This window comes from Chrysemys picta, chromosome 13 (assembly GCF_011386835.1).
Source record: "Chrysemys picta bellii isolate R12L10 chromosome 13, ASM1138683v2, whole genome shotgun sequence".
Classification (NCBI taxonomy): domain Eukaryota; kingdom Metazoa; phylum Chordata; order Testudines; family Emydidae; genus Chrysemys; species Chrysemys picta.
In genome coordinates, this window is record NC_088803.1 from 8,382,574 (window position 1) to 8,406,117 (window position 23,544).

General features: G+C 56.1%; 2 protein-coding genes across 2 annotated transcripts in view; both read right to left on the bottom strand.

Moving 5' to 3' along the window:
* Positions 1-23,544, bottom strand: part of LOC135975479 (uncharacterized) — a 500,168-nt gene that overhangs the window by 376,392 nt on the left and 100,232 nt on the right. The gene's annotated exons all lie outside the window — the stretch shown is intronic.
* LOC122172861 (Fc receptor-like protein 5) overlaps positions 21,244-23,544 on the bottom strand; it is a 30,281-nt gene continuing 27,980 nt past the window's right edge. Inside the window, exon 5 of the mRNA XM_065566483.1 lies at positions 21,244-21,602. Coding sequence (XP_065422555.1) covers positions 21,244-21,602 — 359 coding nt within the window. The remainder of the gene's footprint in view (positions 21,603-23,544) is intronic.

Below are 23,544 nucleotides of genomic sequence, written 5' to 3' on the forward strand. Positions count from 1 at the left end.
CCAGCTCCTGCTGCGCCAGAGGGGTAAGGAACCCGGCTAGACGAGTGAGACTGGGACCCTAGCCAATTTCTCTCTGAGTGACCCCGGCTGGCGGATAAGTCTCTCTCTCTCTCTTTCTGTGTTCTCCACCACCCCCGCAGTTCTGTTGGGCTCTGCCCACTGTGCAGCCACCAATGGGATTGGAAGGACACAAGCCCTGCAACCAGAATGACCAATGTGTATGTGTCTCTCTCTTTCCCAGACCTGAACATCCATGAGGTCGAAGACCTTCGGTGCTGGGACTGGCACGAGGACAGCAGGCTCCTGGGCTACAAGAACACTGCCAGGGTGGGGGAGGTAAGGACACTCTGCCAGGACATGGCACAGCTCTGCAGGGCAGGTGGCTGCCTCCTGGAGCCACGCGACGGAGTTGCCGTTCTAGGCCAGGATTTGGAGCCTGGTTCTGGGCAATCTGCTGAAGCCTCACATCTGGTTGGTTTCAGGTCTTTGGCAAATTCTTCTCGGAGGGGCAGAGAAGATTCTTCCTGCAGACAGCAGTGCTGGCCATGCACGACCCCCTGCTGCGTGTCAGCCAGGCTGGGCTGCTCCTCACTTACTCCCTCCTGGGGCAAGCCCAGCAGCTGATGGGGAGCAAGGTGAGCAGCTGCATTAGACTCAGGAGATTGGGGCGGGGCCCAGGCCTCATTCCCATCCTCTGGCCATTCGCCGGCCTGGCAGCAAGGCGACTGGTGGGGAATGAGAGTGAGAGCAGCTGCTCCTGGGAAGGGAGATGAATTCACCTCCATGAGTAGGAGGGAGCCAGCTTGTCCCCGGAGCAGTTCCAGCCCAGCTCGTTAGCAAGGCTAATGAATGACAAGCATTGCCTCAGCACGGACTTCTGTTCTTGGGAAGGGCAGCAGAGTCCTCTACGTGCCCTCTGCGAGCCTCTCCTGTCACCCGCGCCACCACCCAGAGCTGTTCCCGTCGCTGGCAGCCTGGGAGGCCAAGGACTGAGGGGTGATGGCGATTGACCGGGCAGTTCTGAGGCACATGGGCGGGGGAAGCTCGTCCTGCTGCTGGCAGGGCTGGACTCGCTCTAGAGAGAACGGGAGGATCCAGTCAGCAGGGGCTGCTGATCTGCCCCATTAGCCAGGGCTGCCATCCTGTGGCTTCAGCCTCAGTGGCTGGGATGAAAGGTCTCAAGCTCCCCACATCCCACTTCACTGCTGCCAGAATCCACCCCCCCCCCCCGCGCGAGCCCCGTCCCTGCCCAACCTGGGAGGGGGTGGAGGAGAGGGGTCGGAGAACTTGAGCTGTGGATTGGTGGTGGAACAGCTGTCATAGGCACTGGGCGGGAGGTGGCAGGAGCTCCCACTACAAGGAGGGGGGTTGGCACTGGAGGTTCCTAGAAAGACTCCATTCTGGGGGTCAGGAGGGGGACTCCATCCCTCAGAGGTGCGCGGGTGCTGGGTGGAAATGCTGCTGGTCCCAGGTGCTCTTTATTCCCCATGATTTCGTGGGGCCTCTGAGTCTCTGACAGGTCCTCGTTCCCTTCCAGCAGGAGGACGTCACAGCCAACATAATGAACCAACTTTACATCATCCGGCTCTTGCGCCAAGTGCCAGAGGCGCTGCAGGAGTTCTGCCTCCAAGGCCACCAGCAACTCCCACTCCCTCTAAACGGGGAGTGTAGTGAGACTGAGTGGCCTCCCTCCGAGCAGGAGAGCGAGGGATCCCCTACAGGCCCCTTGGAGGGCGGAGCCTATATCGCCCCACCTCCCTCGCCTGGAGGACTGTTTTTTGGCTGGCCACCAGGGCCTCTGGTGGACTCTGTTGCGACTGAGTGGCCTCCCTCCGAGCAGGAGAGCGAGGGATCCCCTACGTGCCCCTTGGAGGGCGGAGCCTGTATCACCCCGCCCCCCTCACCGTAAGGACCGGGGCGTGGGACCAGAAATATAAAAGGCCGGCCCTGCACCACAGTTGGGGGACAGCCTGCAACAGAGGAGGACACTTGGACTGTTCTCCAGAGGCCCCTAACCCTAACCCTAACCCTAACCCCAGGCATGGACGAGGACTGGCCCGGAGTACCCACTGCGGTTTACCTCAAGGAGCCGGAAGAGGCCTGGAGGCCACAGCTACCAAACCCCGGGGAGGCAGGAAGTAGCCCAGGGGCAGCCCAGGAGCTGCTGGCTGCAGAGCCCGGCACGACTCAGTCGGCGTGTTGCGGCTGGATCCCCGCCGACGCAGGGGCAACCAACCCTGCCTCTGCCAGTGCCTTGGGCTGGGACGCGGGGGAGGAGGGTGGGACCGCGTCCCCCTGCCACCCCACCCCGGGTGGCTGACTCCCTACACAGTGCAAGGAGGCTGTAGCCCAGGACAGGAACTGTTTGTTGGGTGGCCACCGGGGCCCCGCCCACGCTAGAGCCAGGCCTGTCAAGTCTGTCTGTTTGCTGGCTGCCAGGGCTCCACCCAGGCCAGGGCCCGCCCTTGAAGTTTGGTTGTTTGTGGGGTGCTTGGGCCCTGCCCAGGCCTGAGCCACCCCCGATACACTGTGTTGAGGGGCTGACCACTTGAGCGACCTCAGCCCAGCAGCGCCGGCTCAACCATGTTTGCCGCTCCAAGCAAAAAAACCCCAAAAAACAATGCTCGGACTCCCAAAGCGAGCAAAAAGAAAACCAAAAAATCCCCAACCACTTGGACTGCCGCCACCCGAACTGCCGAAGTGCAAAAAACAGAAAAGTCGCCCGGCCTGTGCTGCCCCAAGAATGGACGGAATGCCGCCCCAGGCGTGGGCTTCCTCCGCTGGTGCCTGGAGCCGGCCCCGCACCTGGTTGTGACAGCTGATCGCTGAGGTGGGGCGGCTGCTCCACCCCCATGCAGGAGGGCGCTAGAGTAGGCCAGAGCGGCTGCACAGGCTGGTAGCCAATCAGAGAAGGGCCAAATGAGAGCCAATCAGGGCCGAGATTAGAGCCAGCCAATCAGGGCTAGGCTAGGCCCTATATAATGGCTGTCCAGGAGAGAAGCAGGTAGTCTGTCCCAGAACTTCATGGGGGAACGTCTGTCTCCTGAGCAGGAGACCAGCATCATGGGCTGGGCAGTACTGTACCTAACTATCCGATGGCTGAGACAAATTGGAACTGGCCCTTGAGACAAGGGGCTAGACTTTGGGGGTTGCGGTTGGCCACCGAGGCAGGTGCAAGGAGTGTTGCTAACCCCCACCCCCTGGAATGGGGTGAGGATGGACTAGTGGGCACTGCTGGAGGGGCAGTGGCCTGAAGGACACTGTCAAGCGGTGAGCAACGCGGGTCCAGATGCCAACAGAGGGCAAGAGATGGATGGGATGCTGCCAGCAGAGGGCATTCCCCATGGAGTGAGCTAATTCCCGGAGCGACCAGCGGGAGGCGCCATGGTGGTGAGTCCCAACTCCGTGAAAACCGCCCAGCCTTATTGTGGGCCCACTGCTACCCTGCAGACTCTGGGCCAGACCAGACTGGGCCAGCCGGCGTGGCCTCCCTCGGAGTGGGAGAGTGAGAAGGAGAGCTAGTGGAAGGGGAAATGGAGCCCCCTGGCACTCACAGAAACTCTCTCCCCTCTCTGTGGAGCAAGGTTCTTCCCTCTGCCTCCCAAATTCCTTCATATGGGGCAGGACCTCTTTCCCTTGTACCCACTCCCCTCCCCCCTTTCCTTGGTCTACCCCCCTCCCATTCCCACGGCGCCCATGTGATGCAGAAAGGCCTTTGTGTCAGGGTCACAGCCCCACTGGAGCTCGGAAAGCTCCACTTTTGAGGAGGTGTGGGTGGGAGAGAGGCTCAGGGCTAGCTTCATCTCCTGCCCTTTATTCTCCCCTTGGCCCTTCTATGGGGTCTCTAGGTATGACAGGAATAGGAGCCTCCTTCCCAGCTGTCTTCCAGGCCCTGGGGTCTGGCACAACCTCCCAGACGGGTGCATCCGGTAGCTGAGCCACGTCAGGGAGCAGTGGGGACAGGTCACCTCGTCCCATCCAAGCAAGCAATGCTGGCTCTCAAAGAGGCTTAGATGGAAGACCCCAGTCCCTCATGGAGGTAAGAGCCATTTACTCCTTGGGGCGTGTGGGTCTCTTTGGGGAGAAATGGCATCCCCGATGCATAGCCTGTCTGGGAGCTTCACCTGTCCCTGGCTCCCAGTTCTGGGACAGAGACTTCTCCATCATCCTACCAGCCTGGTTTCCTTCCTAGGAAGGGGCTCTCCAGAGACGTCCTCGAACCTGGACTCCTGGGAGCATTTCTGGCAAGAGACTCCAGCCCCTGGGGCATGAAGAGAGCATCGGGTAGTCTTGATCACCTGGCATCTCCGGTCTCCAGCTCCACTTCCCGCAGCAGTGGGGTTTCTCCAGCCCCCTCACCACACCTGTCAGCCTCTGAATGTCAGAGTCACCAGAACGAACAAACTCCAGTTCCAGGCAGAGGGCCTGTGTGTCCTCAGTCCCTCTGGAAACCAGGTCTGAAATGGGGAGGAAGGACCCCAGGCCACGAACAGTCGGAGTGAGCAGAGCAGGCCTGTAACAGGGTGCTTTACCCTGGGCTGCACAGCCTGGGGCCTAGCCAAGCTGACTATAGACTGAGCCCTAACTGAGAGGCAAAAGGAGAAGCCAGCGCCTCCCACCTCCCCTCCCCTCCCCCTGGAGCGTCGCTAAACTATCAAAAATGAATACAGTGGAGTCACATCTTATGCGGGGGTTAGGTTCTAAGGTCAGCGCATGTCAGGGTTCCCTCCCCACTCTGAATTTTAGGGTACAGATGTGGGGACCTGCATGAAAGACCCCCTAAGCTTATTTCTACCAGCTTAGGTTAAAAACTTCCCCAAGGCTCAAATTCCTTCCTTGCCTTAGTAGCGCTGCCACCATCAAGTGATTGAAACATTCAGGGAGGGCCACTTGGAGCCCCACCTTGCCCCTGCCAGCCCCTCTGAAGGGGATCAGTATTATCCCTGTTCGCTGGGGCATAGGGATAGAAAGCAACTGGCTGCAAGGTCACACACGATGTCCCTGACAGGGGCAGGAAGGAAGCGTGGGACAGATACCAGTCCAGCTCCAACCACTAGACTCCAGCCACTTCCAAAGTCAGAGAACCCAGGAGCCCTGACTCTGACACTAGGCCTTAAATGACAAGACCAACCTCCCGCCCACTCAGGAAGCCATAGAAGGGACCATTTGCTGAGCTCCCCTTGGCAATGCCGCTGTCAGAGACCATTGCTAGTGGGTGCCAAGTGCCTGAGCACGGAACTGTTTGAGAGCCTCCTAGAGACTCGCAGGTGTTTGACTGTGACCCTCAGGGAGCCGTGGCAAGAGCCTCTCCGGCTCTAACAAAGGGTTTCTGTTCTCCTAGACAGTCAGCCCGTGAGGCCAGTTTGCAGAATGGGGAAGAGCCCTTTGGCGAGGCGTTGGAGGATTCACCATGAAGGTGGCAGCAGCGGCAGTGCCTGGGTCCCCATGGGCCAAGCCTCCACTCCTGACACTCCAGGCTAATCTCCCCCTGCTCTCAGTGGGGCTTGGCTTTAGCTGCTGGGCCTGTGAGCCTAGACCAGGGTCTCAAACTCAAATGACCATGACGGCTGCCTGAGGACTAGTTCATTGGCCGAGGGCCGCATCGCTGACACCCCCACTCGCTGTCCCCAGCCCTGCCCCAGAGGGGGCAGGACAGGTGTGGTGGGGGCTCAGGGAGAGAGTTGAGGTGCAGGGGGCTCAGGGCAGGGAGTTGGAGGGGTGAGGCAGGGGATCGGGATGCAGGGTGCAGTAGGGGGCTCTGGGCAGGAGGTTGGGGTGTGGGGTGCAGGAGGGAGTGTGAGGTGTGGCAGAGGGTTGGGGTGCAGGCAGGGGCTCATGGCAGGGGGTTGGGGTGCAGGACGGCATTGAGCTCTGGCCTGGAGCCGCTCACCTAGAGAAATAGCCCCGCAGGCCGCGTGTTGGAGACCCCTGGCCTAGGCCGAGCACTCAGGGATTTCCATCAGCCTGCTCAATGGCGAATGCAGCCCCCCAAAGAAGGGAAGAAGAATGGAAGTGAGAGTAAAGCTGGACCATCCGCTGAGCTGCTGCAATCAAGTGAGCAGAGCCGGGGAGAGAAGAGGGAGAACTCGAAGGTGGCTGGCGGCAGTAGGGAGGAGAAGCAGTTTGGGAGCCAGGAGAGGAGAAATAAATAGTTAATGACAAATCCTGCAGGCTTTCTCTTGTGTGGAAGGTTGAAAAGGGGTCTCTTTACTATCACGCTGAACTTTAAAATAGCTGTGTATGTGGGGGGGGGTCTATAAAGGTAAGAGGTCACTCTAGGCGCTTGAAGTCCCGGATTCTCGGGCTATTGCCTCCTTCTACCAGCTGATCTCAACCCAGCAACTCCCTCAGAGGGTAGCAGTAGTGAGCTCTTGTCCTTTTCTGGACGAGCCACCAGAAAAAGCACCCAGTACATGTGGCCAAGGAAATAGAGGCAGTGTTGCCTGTTCATACGGCTCCTGTGGGGGAACACGGCAGGTTACGCTGGACTAGGTAGGGGCCACATGTCTCAAAACCTGCACGTTCCTAGGCTCCAGAGACCTCGCTCCAGATCCCAGAGCTTCCTCAGAGCCCTAAAGATCCAGATGGAATCTGGCCTCTCCCCCCACCGCAGCAGTCCAGAAAAAGTTCTGTGTAGACATGTTGTGTCCTCTCCTCCCACACTCCCCTGTTGGCAACTAATGCAGTCACCGAGTCCAGGCTCGGAGACAGGCATTGCTCTGGGCTGGGACAAGCAGGAGGACGTGAGCTGCAATGGATCCCCCTGTACGTGGGCTGAATGGGCAACCTCTCTCCTGCCATCTCTGCTTTCCAGCCCACAGGCAGTGAGGAGAAGGTGATGCACTTACCCCAAAGGTGGGGGTGGGAAGAAGCAGAGTGAAGAGGAGATCAGAGCGCCATCCCATAGCATTCCTCCTAGAGTCTCTCCAACCACCACCTGGCTCCTTCCTGTCGTAGGCCACAGCCCCTAGGTTCTACAGGGACATTCTGAATTAACCCTCTAGAAAGCTGCCTCTGGCCTCCTACAAGCTCTCACACGGCCCTGTCAGGGGAGGTAAGGAATAAGGTCCTGCCTCCCCCAACTGCACGGGGGAATCCTCTCCGAGAATCAGTGCAGGGCTTTATGCAGCTCAACAAACAGATCCCTTTGTGTGGTGTTGTCAAGAAGCTGCACCCCCCCCCCCACCTTGGCAGCTCTTTTTAGAGCAACATTAACTCCCCCAGGGATTTCTGCTCTAAATGCTCCAGGCCTGAGGGCACAACGCCAGCAATCCCATGGGGCCTCAGCCCTCGGGACATGTTCTCTTTCTCCCCCAGCACCTTGCAGTGGAGGGAAGAAAGGGACACGGGAGATGGAGTCTCTCACTGCAGGTTGGGTTATCTGTAAGCCAGGAACACCAGTGTGGACGCAGGGGAATGCTGTGCTGTGGAGTATGTGCCCTGCAGGAGATCACTCGTGAAGGGAAGCAACACTGCTCTTGGCAGCGGAATCTGGGCAATAAGGAAGAGGAGATGGAAATTCTCCCTGGGGAGGGGAAATGGGGAAACCCGGGGGGACGATGGGTATGACTGGAATGTTCCTGTCGCTGGTTACAGCCCACTGAGGTAGGGGAGAGAGGGTACAAAAAGTGGTGGGCAGGGAGGCGGTTCTCACGCTGTGGGTCAGGACCCCAAAGTGAGTTGCAACCCCATTTTAATGGGGTCACCAGGGCTGGCTTAGACTTGCTGGGGCCTGGGGCCAAAGTTAAAGCCCGAGCCCCACTGACTGAGGCCGAAGCCAAAGCCTGAGGGCCTCAGCCCTAGGCAGTCAAGCTCAGGTTGCAAGCCCCTTGTCTGGGGCTGAAGCCCTTGGGCTTCGATTTTGGCCTCCCCACGCAGGGTGGGGGGACTCGGACTTTGGCTTTCCCCCCACACCTGGGGTACGAGAGAGCTCAGGCTTCGGTCCCCCCACCTGGGGTCGCGTAGTAATTGTTGTTGTCAGAAGGGGGTCGGAGTGCAGTGAAGTTGGAGAACTCCTGCATTAGACACATCGTTACCACTTGCATCTGAAGAAGTGAGGTTCTTACCCACGAAAGCTTATGCTCCCAGTACTTCTGTTAGTCTCAAAGGTGCCACAGGACCCTCTGTTGATCGTTACCTGGTTTACATTATTGAGAACCCCAGGACCTCGAATGGACAGGGATCAATCTGCTAACTAACACAGCCCAGCAGATAAACCGGTGGGGGGCTGGCACAGTTCACTGAATCCAAACTCATAGACTCATAGACTCATAGACTTTAAGGTCAGAAGGGACCATTATGATCATCTGGTCTGACCCCCTGCATGCTGCAGGCCACAAAACCGTCCCTACCCTTCCCTTGACTCTGCTGATGAAGTCCCAAATCCTGTGTCTTGGTGACTTCAATTTGCAGAGAACCCTCCTGCTAGTGATCCCTGCCCCATGCTGCGGAGGAAGGCGAAAAACCTCCAGGGCCTCAGCCAATCTACCCTGGAGGAAAATTCCTTCCCGACCCCAAATATGGCAATCAGTAAGACCCCGAGCATGTGGGCAAGAGTCTCCAGCCTGACCCTTGTTAGTCATTATACTATTTACCTGCTATTGCTCGGTATTCCCCACCAATTATGTTTTACCATTAAACCATTCCCTCCATAAACTTATCTAATTTAATCTTAAAACCAGACAGGTCCCTCGCCCCCACCGTTTCCCTTGGAAGACCGTTCCAATATTTCACCCCTCTGACGGTCAGAAACCTTCGTCTAATTTCAAGCCTAAACTTCCCCACGGCCAGTTTATATCCATTCGTTCTCGTGTCCACATTAGTACTAAGCTGGAATAATTCCTCTCCCTCCCTGGTATTTATCCCTCTGATATATTTAAAGAGAGCAATCATATCCCCCCTCAGCCTTCGTTTTGTCAGACTAAACAGCCCGAGCTCCTCTAGTCTCCTTTCATACAACAGATTTTCCATTCCTCAGATCATCCTAGTGGCCCTTCTCTGCACCCATTCCAATTTTAGTTCATCTTTTTTAAACATGGGAGACCAGAACTGCATACAGTACTCCAAATGAGGTCTCACCAGCGCCTTGTACAACGGAAGCAGAACCTCCTTATCCCTACTAGATATACCTCGCCTAATGCATCCCAAGACCGCATTGGCTTTTTTCACCGCCACGTCACATTGTCAACTCATAGTCATCCTGCAATCTACAAGAACCCCTAGGTCCTTCTCCTCTTCCGTTACTTCTAACCAATGCGTCCCCAGCTTGTAACTAAAATTGTTGTTAGTCATCCCTAAATGCATCACTTTACACTTTTCACTATTAAATTTCATCCTATTTCTGATACTCCAATTCACAAGCTCATTCAAGTCTCCCTGCAGAATATCCCTATCCTCCTCCGAATTGGCAATGCCTCCCACCTTCGTATCATCCGCAAACTTTATCAGTCCACTCCTGCAATCGGTTCCGAGGTCAGTTATAAATAGATTAAATAAAATGGGTCCCAAAACCAAACCCTGAGGAACTCCACTGAGAGAAGGAAATGTTTCTCCTTTTGCACCTGTCTGTGACTTGTGGGAAGAAATTAGGTTAGCCCTGGGGACTTCCTATTGGGAGACAGACGGGGGAGGTCTCATGTAGCCAGGAGTAAATTGTGGAGATTTTGAAATCTGCCACAAGGGGAAGCTCCAGCGGTGAGTCCCCTCTTCCCCACGCAGCCAGACTCTTGGCCTGGGGACAGACCGTTTTGCCAGGGTGAAATTTTCATGTCCCCTGATGAGAAAATCCATCATTTTCAGTTCATTGTGAACCTGCCGTCTAGAGACCAGCGTTGAACATGCTGCGGCTTTGCTCTCCGGTTCTGCGCTCTGAGCGTTGTGAGTTTCAAGCCTTCGTACGAGGCAGAGATTTCGATGAACCCAGTGACAAAGAGCTTTAGGGATTTTCTTTGTCTTCCCTTGCATGGCCCATAAACACCATGGATGTAATTTTCCAAGCTTTGTGGACATTTTGCAGTAGGAAAAAGCATAAAAGAGAACAGCAACCAAAGTGGGCTGGAAAGGTTAACGGATGTGTTATTCCCATCTCCAACCCACTGGCTCCCACTTCCCTGCCAGAGCTGGGATTAGAACAGAGGCTTTCTGACTCTGAGCTCCCCTTTGCTCGAACCCATGAGACTCCACCCCACTCCCAGAGTCCAGAATAGAGCCCAGGAGACCTGGTTCCCAGTCCCCTGCTGGCTGCCTCAAAAGAACAAAAGGGAGGACCGGAGACAACTCTTCATCACGAACCTTCAGTCAAACCAATGGAATGTCACAGAGATGGAGGGTGCCAGAGAATGTCACTGTTCTCCTACAGCCCCTGTGGGCTCTGCCTGCGGGCCTCTTGCAATCCCCAGAAGACAGTAGCACAAGGAGCAGTGAAGGGTCACCAACTCTTGGGACTCCATTTCCCACAATGTCCTGCCTTGTGATCTGTGATCCACTCCAATCTCTCATGCTCAGCAACACTGGGTGACCCCAACCATGTTCACTGTATTGCCCTGGGGGTGCCGTGGGTGGCACAGGGAGCAAGGCAGGGGATTAGCAGGGGGTGCTCTCCCCTGGCAGGCAGTGCTGGCTGCCATGCCCTGCACTGTGCTAGAGGGCGCTGTGCTTCAGGAAGGGGCGTGAGTGTCTCCTTAGGGGCACTGTGCTGCTGGACTTGTCACCTCGTGGAAGGTGTGCACAGAAGCTAATAACATGCAGGGTCGTTAAATACCCACTGGCTCGTCTTGTCCCCAAAATTCCCACCTCCTCTTCCACTGGGTACAGAAATCTCACTCTGCTGAGCTCATGGATAAAGGTCTGCGCCTTTTTACAACAGCTCCGGTGTCCTACACTGGGGGGGTGCATGGGTCAATGTTGGCTGGGATCGCTGCTCACTGACATGGCAGAAAATCTGCTCTGCCCCACAGGAGAGGGGCTGAATGGAAGTGCTGGGTGTCACGTTTTGGGATTTGATCCAAAACCACCTGCCCTGTAACCCTGCTGCCTTGAAATGCTCGGCTGCTGCAGCTCCCTGTCTGGACATTCCTGGCCAGCAGACAAACATTTACTGAGTGTCTGCGATCAACAGCCCTGGTTTAGCAACACCGACTCCAGCAGCCTGCTTGGTACCTCCCATGCCCTGGTCCCCAGCAGCCTGGGTTACTGCTAGCCAAAGAACCCCAACATCCCCTCAGCCTCAATTTCCCCCAAACCGTCTGCTCTGAAATGTCCAGCCCTCTCCTGCAGCATCCAGAGAAATAATAAGGTTCTCCTGCTCCGTTTAAGAGACAATCCCCAGCTGCTCCCCACATTAACTGGAGTTACCAGTGCCTTGAATTCAAACCAGCCCTGGGTTGGTTTAGATTGAAATAAACCAAGTTTATTAACAAGAGGCCATGGGTTATGCAATGCCAAGTGAAAAGAAACCAAGTTAGAGACAGTTACAAGTAAATCAAAGTGAAAACATACAGCTGAAAGGCTCAAACTCAAGGCAACAAGGCACAGTCTGCGTTGAAGGTGATTTCACTTTCCGGTTACTCTTGGTCTGGCCTGGGCAACTGGTTCTCAATCCTGACCTTCCTGGGAAGTGTGAGGTGCTGGTTTCCCTTGTTGTCTTAGGGAGAAGAGAATTTGGGGGTTCACTGCCCCTCTCTCTATAGTCCAGGAGAGCATGTCTCTCTGTGTTCATTGACAGTGCTTCAAGAAGGAAGGTCTCCTGGGGGTGCCTTCTCCCGCCCTGTCGATAGCTGAGTCGTCCCCTCCTCTCCTTGGTGGCTCGATGGCTTTGTTTAACACTCATGTACATCCTAATTCTCTTGTCACTGGTCACCCGGCTTCATTTCTATTCAAGCCCTGGGCAGACCTGGTTCCCCTGTGTTCAAATACAGGCTTTAAAACAGACTCACACAGGTCAGCCATATCTCCAGCTGCAGTGTTCTCCCCTATACTGCACAGTGATATTATTGACCAGTGTGGTGGGAGTTTGAAATGATACCTCGCAAGGCAGAGTTTGTACACACGTCATTACAACCTCTTGTACGGTGTGAATACAGGGGTGGCTGGGTTCACACTGCGCAAGCAAATTCTGTGCACAAGGGTTGTGCAGCTGTGAAACAGCGGCCATGCCCCACTCCGGATACAGCTGCATTTCGCTTGGTTGCTGAAGTGTTCATGGTTCCCACAGCCTTTTCAGATCCTGTGGATGTTTCTCAGATCTCACACTTGGACTTTCCACCAGAACCTCCCCCTCCAGGCTGTAATTGAAGGGGAGAGATTGCAGATCAAACGGGTCACCTTGTGGAGAGAATCCAAGACACAGAATGAAGGGCCCCCTTCACAGAGGAAGCCAGTTACCTGGATCTAGAAGCAGCAGTGGGAGACGAGGAAGATGAGACCATTAATGAGGAAGAAGGAACCACCTACTGCCAGCTCCTGCACCCAGAGGAAGCTGCGAGCTGCAGAGAGAGGAGAAGCTCGAATGGAACCAGCAGGTTAACATCACTGCTGAGCGCAATGCACATGATGTCCGTGTGTCTGTGCCTCTAAGACTTGTGATGAACTCCCCTGGATCTCAGAAGCCATCCAGCTGAGATGTGAAACCCACCCATAGCCCTTCTCTCTTACACTGGTGGACACCGATTTCTGATTCTTCCCATCGGTGTGTCTGTCCCCCTCCTGTCTGCCTGTCCTCCAACACTGCCGTGACCTGCCCTGTCCTCATTTGGACATCAAGGGAACTGGGCACGAGTATGTGGGGTTAAGAGGGTGAATTTGTCTAGGGAGATGTTAATAGCCAAGAGTCACCTCACCTGACACTGTGACGTTCCCAGTGACAGTCACGGCCCGGCTCCTGGGGGACGGGATCCATCTCCCACCCACATTCTCCTCGTACCCACAGGTGAATTCCCCGGCGTTATTTGAACTGGCCAGCAGCATTCTGAGCACAGAGGTGTTCATAGAGACAGTCCTGGGATCTGTCGTGTTGATCTCAGACCCCACGTCCCCAGGGATGAGCTCGGCTCTGTCCTTGTAGAAGTGAAACCTCCGCTGACCGGCCTCCCTGGAGGCCGTGCAGGTCATGAGAAGGTGGATCCCTTCGCTCACCGCTCCAGACGGGGGATCCACACTCAGCGCTGGCTGGGGAGGGTGATCTGTGGGGAGCAGGAAATGGGAGGGGTCAGCAGGGACATGGCAGTGGGAAATGTGGAGATGGTGCCTAGCATTCCATTTATTCAGAGCTGACCTATGTCCTTTCTCCAGAGCCTCTTGTTTCATCTCAGGATCCTAAGGGTCTCCCCACAGAAATGAGCAAGAACTGGGCTAGGGGATGGGGATTTCGTCCTTCAGATACTGTATGGGTCTCAGATGTGGGATCAGAAGGAGGCCGGCGTCACCAGGACATGACTTGTTTTTTGTTATATCTCTGTTACTAATGTCCCAGCCCCTGATATCCCTGGAGCCCTCTGTAGATAGGGAGGACCCAGGGCATCTGGCGATCCCGCCCCCTCTGGACATACTGTTTGAGAGCTGGGTGGCCCTGCTGGGATTCTACCGTCCCAGAGGGTAGAGGCGCAAGGCGGCCATGTTGAAAATCCAGATCTGTATATTCTTGGGCTAGTTGAGCAGCCATATCTTGTGCTGCTGTCTGATAGTCAGCCAGATTGGAAATCAGGCAGCTTCTCCAGTTACATAGACAGGCTGCTGCAGGGACACAGTGACCCAGGGAGCTGGGACGGGGGCTGGAAAAGACAAGGGGGTCGGGGGAGGAGATGGCTACTTGGGCGGCTGGTGACACAGAAGCGGAGGAAGGGCCAATGAAAGAACAGAAGAAGGAGGGATCCTGGACACAGACCCCAGCCAACCCCAGCTCAGTGCCCAGGGACCACATCCCCACCGGGCCATGCAAACACTGAGCAGCAGAGATCTCACTGCTGGGAAAGCCAGTGGGAGCAGTGTCCTCTCCTTGGTACCTCAGGGGGCAGCTCCTGCCCAGGGCCACCTCAGCCAGCAGGGGTGGGGAGGGGAGGACTTGTGCGGTTGAGGCTGGGGGTGTCAGGGAGCTGCCCCCAGCAGGCACAGACCAGCGCAGGGCAGATGTTAGCGACATGCCTCAGAGCCTTGGGTATAGCCGGGGTTCACCACACATGCCAGCTGGCTCCAGGTGCATTTACATTGATCTAACTGTACCTATAGGCTCCTTTGGAGAGTTTGCTGATTCTCACCAGCTGGGATCTCGCTCATTCACAGCGAAGACTCTGAAACCAGCCCTGGTTCCACTGGGGCCTTGGGGTGTGTTTTAACTAATGTTTTTGCTGCATCACAGGGAGCGTTTGAACATACGGGGAGTGACGGGGATGGGGAGGGTTTCCAGTCCCCAAACCTTGACCCCATGTGATGGATATTTACCCTGCACTGGCACTAAGAGGGGGAACAGGAGCTTGAGAGCTTGTCACATTGGAATCGTGCAAGTTGGTGATCCCCGAGGTAGCCCAGCCTGTGAAGGGAATTGGCTCTCCAGGGGGGAACCCGGGGAGATCAGAGCTCAGGGAGAGGGACAGGGCCACAGACAGGTCTGGAAAACAGGGGTCAGCGTTAGATACAGAAGAAGGTCTCACCCGGCAGAGATCTCTGGAAGGACCTGGGAGTTGAGGGGCAGATGTTACGCGCTGAGCCATGCAAACACGGAGCAGCAGAGATCTCACTGCCAGGAAACCCAATGGGCCCAGCGTCCCCTCCTTGGTACCTGAGGGGGCAGCTCCTGCCCAGGGCCAGCTCAGCCTGCAGGGGTGGGGAGGGGAGGACTTGTGCGGCTGAGACCAGGCAGTCAGGGAGCTGCCTCCAGCAAGCACAGACCAGGCTTCCTCACGCTAAAGGCAGATGGTAGGAACATGCCGCAGAGCCCTGGGTGTCCTCGGGGAGCATCACACGTGCTCTCTGCTGGGTAGGTCGTACTGATCACTGACCATGTTGGATGCCCAGGTCCGTATCCAGGTTGGTGGAGAGGGACTGGCTTTTCCCAACATGGATCTCCCGGCCGGATCGGGGTACCCGGTACAGACAGGTGCTGAACCCAGAGCCCCCCAGCTGTGCAATGCGCTAGGGATGGGTGAAGCTGCCCCTGAATGAGCCCCCAGCTGAGGTGCTCCATGCCCCCACCATGTTGAATTGGATACTTCAGCTTTGTGACCCCAGGGGCAGCCCAGCATGTGATGGGAACAGGCTCACTGGGCAGGTCCCCGGGGAGATCAGGACTCAGGGAGAGGGACGGGGCCACAGGGGGGTCTGGAAAACAGGGGTCAGGGTTAGATACAGAAGGTCCGACCTGGCCAGGAGCTCTGGAAGGCCTGGGAGGTGAGGGGCAGATGTTACCAGGTCAAATTCATCTCAGGAATTAGAGGAGGATGGAAACTTCTCCATGGGAAACTCCCTGTACCCCTGTACCTCACTGAGCTCCAACCCCGCACTGTGCCCACATGTTACCCAGCAGGAGACAGTGGATTATCCCTCTCCGGTGTATTGGTGTCAACATGGGGACTGGGTATGATGCTATTAACTGATCCATCTCCTGATGATAATCATGAATGAAGTGCTAGTTCTGGAGGCTTAGAATGGACAATGTAGCAAGCTCCCCACAGCAGTGCCCAGGGCTGTGAGCTTCCCCAAGAAGTGCCCTCTAAATGACAAATTTACTGATCAGCTGGGAGCCTCTCCCTGCTGTTGGGGAGCCCAACCCCACCTCGGCCTGTCTGGGGGAGGTTTAGGTTGGATATTGGGAAAAACTTTTTCACTAGGAGGGTGTTGAAGCACTGGAATGGGTTACCTAGAGAAGTGCTAGAATCTCCTTCCTTAGAGGTTTTTAAGGTCAGGCTTGACAAAGCCCTGGCTGGGATGATTTAGCAGGGGGTTGGACTAGATACCTCCTGAGGTCCCTTCCAACCCTGATATTCTATGATTCTATGACACCAGGGCCTGACAGAGACCATAGATGGGGGAGATTTGGAGTTTGTTTCATTAAACCTCCCTAAGCTTTCAGATGTTACTATTGACTGGCAGCCCCCAAACCCCAAAGTACCACCTATGCCCCCTCCAGACACACCAGGGGATCCAGAGACCCAGGGAGTGACACTGAGCAGAGACGGGGTTGAAACTGACCCAGTGAACGGGCCCATCTAGAGCTGAGAAACTGAGCTGTGTCACACCCGGTACTTGGAACAGAGATACCCAGCCACAGGGTGAGCAAACAGCAGGAGACAGGGGGTCTGACCATGTCAGGGTCACAGATTCACCACTTGTGAATATCAAGTACTGTGAGCTCAGAGTGAGTTTGGGGGCAGATGGACGGACTGAAGGGGGGTGGGGGAGGGTAGCGAGAATGTTCTTTAGAAACGACGTCCTACTCAAGTAAATAATAACCCCCCCAGTATGAAATAAGTTCCTGCCCCCTCAGCCAGCCACACCCATGGATTCTCCCGCCTCCACTTCATCCCAAGCTGCTCTGCACAGTTCTGGTGCCCCCCTTCCAAAGGGCTCCAGTGGTGCCAGGGTGGAGGGATTGAGACGCATGAAGCGCACTGGGACCCGTCCTAAGGACCTGAGAGTGGGGTCCTTGAGTGGGCAGGTCTGGATCCCACGGCAGGGGGGAACCAGGGTCTCTGACGCTCCCTCTTCATCACCAAGGGAGACAGATGAAGCAGCTGCCAGTAATGCTGGCATGTCAGGCCAACGGGATACCCAAGGCTTGGGGTCACCATTACCTAAACCAGGAAATGACCTGGCCGGGGGCCGTCAGAGCAGCTGTGACGTCCTGCTGCTGCGTGGGACCCTGCTCTTTGCCTGGCTCCTGAAAACTGTCTCCAGCCCTGTTCCTGCTCCGCTCCCATCCTGCTTCCTGCCTTGCTCCGAACTTGTTCCTAGTTCCGGCCCTGCTCAGACAATCAGGCCAGACCCTCTACGTCCTGGCTCCCGGCACCCAGATAGGGGCAGAGGGTTGCGCCATCACTGGTGATTTTTCAATCTCGATGTTTCTATGATACTGACGAATGTTACAGTTCTGGCCCTAAATCTCGGTTTCAATTAAACATCCAGATGATCAAATCCTGCTATGAACTGATACCCATAGAGGAATTGTTGCCCCCGGCAATTCCACTGCACCCCAGTCTGACCATGCACCCAATCTAACATCACACCCCAATATTACACTGCACCCTGACATAGCACTGAGTTGCCGGGGGAGAAGGTTGTTACTGGCTAACTGGAGCGAGGGGAGAAGGATACCCACAGGAGAAATAGTTGCCCCCAGCAATTCCACTGCACCCCAACCTGACCCTGCACCCCAATCTAGCATCACACCACACCTCAATATTACACTGCACCCTGACAAAGCACTGAGATGACGGGGGAGAAGGTTATTACTGGCTAACTGGAGCGAGGTGGGGATACCCACAGGAGAAATAGTTGCCCCCGGCAATTCCACTGCACCCCAACCTGACCCTGCACCCCAATCTAGCATCAAACCAGACCCCAATATTACACTGCACCCCGACTTAGAAGCACGCCACACCCCAGGATCTTACTGCAACCCAATAGGAGAGGAAGTTGCAGCCCTTGATATTTCCCCACTGAACCCAGTACGTCATCGACCTGCAACCCAATGTACCGCGTGACTTGTGTGTGATGTAGGAGATCATGTAGGTCAGGCCCAGGGCTAAACACAAGGCAAAAGAGGCCTCACCCAGCAGTGATATTGAGAGAGGGTCACTCCGCATGGATATGGCCTCTCCTGGAGCCTGGTTTATTTTGAGGTCACAGGAGTAGGACCCTGGCTCAGCCTTGATTTCCATCTGGTCATGATTACTGGGTTTGGGGATTTCACCCAAGTGCAGGTAGAACCTGGATTTCATCCCTCAGACAGCCCCGGGAACTGAGCACATGAGAGTGAGCGTCTCCCCTTGAGATACATGTGGGGGTGGGGGGCACAGAGAGAGCCTGGGGGCCGGCAGTGAGTCTGGAACAGAGGCAGGGGAGAGACCCCCAGGGAGTGAAGGGAAGAGCAGGTGGGGGAACAAGGCCCCCAACCCAGGGCCTCAACCTAGTCCCACCTCCCTGTCTTGTGCCCCAGTGCCTGTGCCATACTTGATGGCAGATATACATGGGGGAGATCTCAGGTAAACTTGTGGGAACAGCGCCCCCTCCCCAGGACCTGCTGGGCCCAGCACAGCCTGGCTAGATCCTCTCCCAGTGTCTGAGCTCCAATCCCCATCCCCCTGGATGGGAGAGGGGAGGGGGACAATTGGGATGGGATCCCACCAAGAAATGAGAAGCCTCCGGTCTCTGCTGGACTCTCTACTCCTGTTCGGTGGGTGTTGGAGTCTCAGCCAGTAACACGCTCACCCTAGGGAGTTGTGGGGCTGGGCTCTCACTACCCCACACTCTCCATGCTGGTGGAAGTGGGGTGCAGAAAGAGCATTGAAGGGGGGAAGGGTTGCTGATGCAGATGGTTCAACCCCAAAACCCCTATTCCCGACAGGGTATTCACCCCACGTTCTCCATTCTGGGGGCAGAGGGAGAAGAGGGAGGAGAACCTGTCAGCCAACCATGAGACCTGCCTAGCAGTAGCTAATATGACGCAGTAGGGAGTGGGGTGGACTGACCTGGGAATGTTGTCTTGGTTTACTGGGACTACCTGCATAGGGGATGACTTTATTTGAGAGACAATACCTGACCCTGTAACCTGAGCTGGGAGGGGGATGGGGCCAGGTGACACCTTTGCCTGGGAAACTGGACAAAGGCTGGAGGAGGAGCCGGGGGAGGGTGGAAGGAGAGGGCTGCAGGGGAGTTTCAGTTTGAAGCTGGCTGGGGAAATGAAGGGAAACCCCAGGGTTGGGGTCTATGCTCCCTCCCCTCCCCCCCAGAGGGACCTGGCTGAGGGGTCCTGGTTGTACCTACAAGCTCTGCTTGAGACTGTGTTCCTGTCATCTAATAAACCTTCTGTGTTACTGGCTGGCTGAGAGTCACGGTGAATCCCAGGAAGAGGGGGGTGCAGGACCCTGACTTCCCCACACTCCGTGACAGCTAGAAAGTACTGCACAGAAATGAGGAAGCCAGGGTGGATGTGGGGAAGGGAGGGTGAATTTTTTCACTCACGGCGTTTCCTCTCACTGCTCCCCTGTATCTCGCTGAGCCCCAACCCTGCACTGTGCCCACATGTTACCCAGCTGGAGGCAGGGACACTTTGTGTGGGATCCGCTGGCTGGACTGGGTTGCCCAGTGCACAGTAGGGGTAAGGGACCGATGGTCTCTGTCTCAGCTGTGCGAATCTCCACCGGGAGCAGGGACCTCTTCAGAGCAGGGCTGGTGCAACCACGAGGTGAACTAGGCAGTCGCTAGGGTGCCAAGTGGTTGTGGGCGCCAAAAAGCGGAGCCCTGGCACCTCACACGCCCGGGAGCTGCAGAGCCTGAGCGTGGCGAGGGGTAAGCCGGGGGGCGTATGGGCGCTGGCGCCCACATGCATCTGCTGCAGCCTCCAGGAGCCCCGGGGTGGGGCGCCAGGCCACAGCCTGGGCAGGAGGGGCGGGGGGGCACGGCTGCTCCCCGCTAGCCGTGCTGCCGCCTTTGCAGGGCTGCTGCCCCCCTGCACCGCGCCGGCTCCTCCATGGCTGGGGCTCGCCGCCGACGCTCTGGCTCTCCAGTGCCTCCGGACGGCAGCTCCTCCCTGCCAAGCTGCTGCAGCGGCCCAAGCCCAGCAAAGCCAGTGAGTGAACTCGGGGCGGGGGCTGCCGGGGTGGGGTGAGGAGGGCTCGCGCGGGGCTGTGCACCCTCCAGGGGAGTTCAGGGGGCGGGGAGGGGGGAACCTGGTCTGGGGAGCAGCCCCTGGGCAGGCTGGCCCCTGGGGTCTACAAAGGCTGATTGGGATTTGGCCCTCAATGAACTGATGTGCAGGGGAGGGGGAGGGAAGGTGGAAGTTTCGCCGAGGGCACAAAATATCCTTGCACCGACCCTGCTTCAGAGACCTAATCCCTGCTTTGAGAGAAGAATTTGTATCCTATGTATCGAATGCCGAGCACCTCAGGGTAGCACCTTCCCCTCTGATACACGAAGGCAGCAGAGGATCCTGGCGTATTGGTGCCAGCAGGGGATCAGGGTAACATGACAGGAACCAATCCCTCTCCTGATAGAAATCATGACTGAGGAATCCAGGCAGCTGCAGGGATGAAGATTCACAGTGGGTGGCCCTGACAGTGCCCAGCCAGGCCTCCAGCGCTGTGAGCTTCCCCAGAGCAGTGCCCACCTGGGACCCCAGTGCTGGAGCTACCCCACAGCGGTGCCCTCTCAGTGCCCATTTTTGCTCATCAGGTGGGACCCCCCTACCCACCACAGAGTGTCTGAGATGTGGGGAGTGGCCCTGACTAGCGGTAGGGAGTAAAGCTGAGGTGTAGGGGGTGTGTGTGTCCATATGGCAATTTTCTATTAATACGGTGCCTGCCTCAGCTTCCCCTATTGGCAGAGACCCAGATATCGGGTGTGGCTGATGCTTAGCGGCCTCGGGTATCAGGCCCCATAGTGATGAAGAACCTAAGAAGTCAATGGCCACTCCAATTTCCCAGACATTTCATGCCTAGCAACTAACGAGCATGCATGGCCCACCCTCTGCAGGAAGGCAGTGGGCTGTGACCAGCTGGAGAACAAAGGCCTAAGGAGAAGGGTCAGGTGACAAGGTTTCCACAGTAACAAGAACAAAGCACTGAGGAGGGGCCCGGTGGGGTTGCTAAGTGTGGGCTGCTGGAAGGAGAAGACGCTCAGGGACTGGGACTACAGAGGGGTCAGAGGATTCTGGACTCTGGACTGACCCAGATGGACTTTACTGTAACTTTCTGTTTTCTACGGTAACTAAGGACTTTCTACGCTGGTTCCGAAATAGCCAATAAACCTCCTGCTGTTACCGCACTCGCTGAGAGTCACTGCAGTTTAAGGAAGGTGGGGGCGCGTTGCTCCCTTTGGGTGTGCAAGTGTCTGTCTCAGGTGCGCAATGAGGTGGTGTCGCTGCGGGGAGCTCGAGGTGTGACCCAGGGGTGCTGAAGGCTCCAAGGTTCACTCCCAGGAGGTGCTGCAGCCAAAAGGCCCCTAGTGAGACTGTGACCCTACGGGGGCTGACACAGGGAAGGGGCCCTCCCAGGGACTGCTCCAGAGCGGCTCTAGAGCACCGCACCTGAGGCTCTGTCACAGGGTGGGCATCAGATCCCTAGAGACTCTCCCATCGAACAGCAGGAAAATCAGGGGCTCACCTGTCACTCTGATGGAGACGGAGCTGCTGTTCCTAGATGAGATCTCTCGATTAGATTCCCATCTCCAGTACGCACAGGTGTATGTCCCAGCATTTCCCTTCGCAGCTGTGAGCTCCAGCCGAGCACCTTCATTCGGATGTTGGACTGTGCTGGGATCCTGCTGCCCTTGATAGAAGAATCTGTATCCCGAAACCAGCTCACGCCCAGGAGCCGAGCATGTGAGGGTAACCCGCTCCCCTGGGACATACACTGTGTACCTGGTGTCCAGAGAGAGTGTGGGGGCCGGCGGGGGATCTAGAACAGAGACAGAGGGGTCAATGCAGAGGGAGAGGCCATGATAGAATGAGAAGGGAGAAGGGGGAAGAGATAAATCCTGGACAGCCATGATCACAAAACAGCCTCATCTCACTGCCCAGCACCCGCCCCACATGCTGGGAAATACACCAGGGCAAATAAATAACGGCCCGTCTCTCTCTCTCTCTCTTCTTCCCCCTCCCCCTCCCCGAGATCTTTTCATAGCTCCCAAGGCCAGAAGGGACCATTGTGATCATGGAGTCCGACCTCCTGTGTCACCCAGGCCCTAGGACTTCCCTGAATTGATTCCTCTGTGACCTAGAGCAGATCTCTGAGAGAAACATTCAGGCTTGATTCAGAAATCACCAGTGCTGCAGAATTCACCACAACACCTGGGGAATTCTCCCAGGGTTTAATTCCCCTCACTGCTAAAATCTGTGCCTTATTTCTATTCTGCATTTGTCTAGCTTCAGCTCCCAACCTTTGGATTATGTTCGTTCTTTGTCTGTTCAATTGAAGAGCCGTCGATTATCAAATTTCTGTTCCCCAGATAGGAACCTTCTCGTTGTTACGCTAAACAGCTCGAGCTCCTGGAGTCTCTCACTCTAAGGCTGATTTTGCAACTGTTTAATCATAACCCTAACCCTGCCCTGCCCCCTCTCTAATTTATCACCCTCCTTGAATGGTGAAGACAAGAACTTGATGCAGGATTCCAGCAGTACTCGCCGCAGGGCCAAATCTAGAGGTAAGATGGCTCCTCACACCCTGGCATGTTTGTATGTGTATGTGCCATCACCCCACCCCTGAGAGTCAAGGAGGAGGAATTATCACCATTTTAATGGGGGAAACTGAGGCCCAGAGTTCATCATGAGCTTAAAGGAGTTAGGACCCCAACAAATCTCAGTGGGATTTTGGATTCAAACACCCTTAGTCTCCTTGGAGATCCGCAAGGGAAGTGACTGATTCAAGGTCATGGGGAGAGTCTGTGGCAGGGATGGGAACTGGTCCCTCTCCAAGTCCCAGCGCACTGTTGAATTGTCAAGGCACATCTGGCTCAGGGCTTCCCATAAAGTCTGCCATGGCACTACCTAGCAGTATAAATTGGACCCAGACCCACTGAGACCCAGTTCAGTGTCCAAACCACACCTCCAGTCTGCCACCACTGGGGTATATGGGATGCTGATCGCTGTGGTGTCTAGGTGGGTGACCAGCTCCCGGCCGCTCTAGGAAATAACCCTGGTGTAGATTTTGCCAGGGAGAAGTGGCTGAGGAGCGGGGATGGGGAGGGCCTTTGATGGTACTTGTACAGCCACCAAAGTCTCTATGTTCTCTCTCCAGCTGTAACTGGGCAGAGGCTGGGAAGCTGTGGCTGGGAGGATCATTGAGGGAACCCCGACAGCCCCATTCCCATCGTCCTTGTCACCCCACGCTGTCCATCTGGGGATGTTGGAGAAAGGAGCTCAGCTGGAGGTGGGGGAAAGGATTTGGGGGACTGGCATTCAGTAGAGATCCATGTGTTTGTGTGTCTGAATTTGTATATGTGTGTGTGTGTGGCTGCAGGTCCTGGATTCCACAAAGGAAATGGGGTGTCTCGAGAATGTACCTACTCCAAGAGAAGATGGAGACAGCTCAGAGCTCACACATCACAGTGGAAAACAGTGGAAATCTCCACAGATTTCATCCTACCACCTGATGGCTCTACCTAGTATGCACAGGTGTATGATCTGGTGTCTTTCTGTTATATAGCTCAGGATGTGCGTGTCACTGTTACCGGATGAAATAATCTTTCCAGCAGCTCTGGAGAACTGGAATCTTGTAACAGTGTGATCACTGGGAGGATCTGAACACGTGAACATAACAGACTCCCTGGAGTGGTACAGCTGGCATGGGGGGGAGGGCTCAGGGACAGGTTGGGGGCCACCGGGGTGTCTGGAAAAAACAA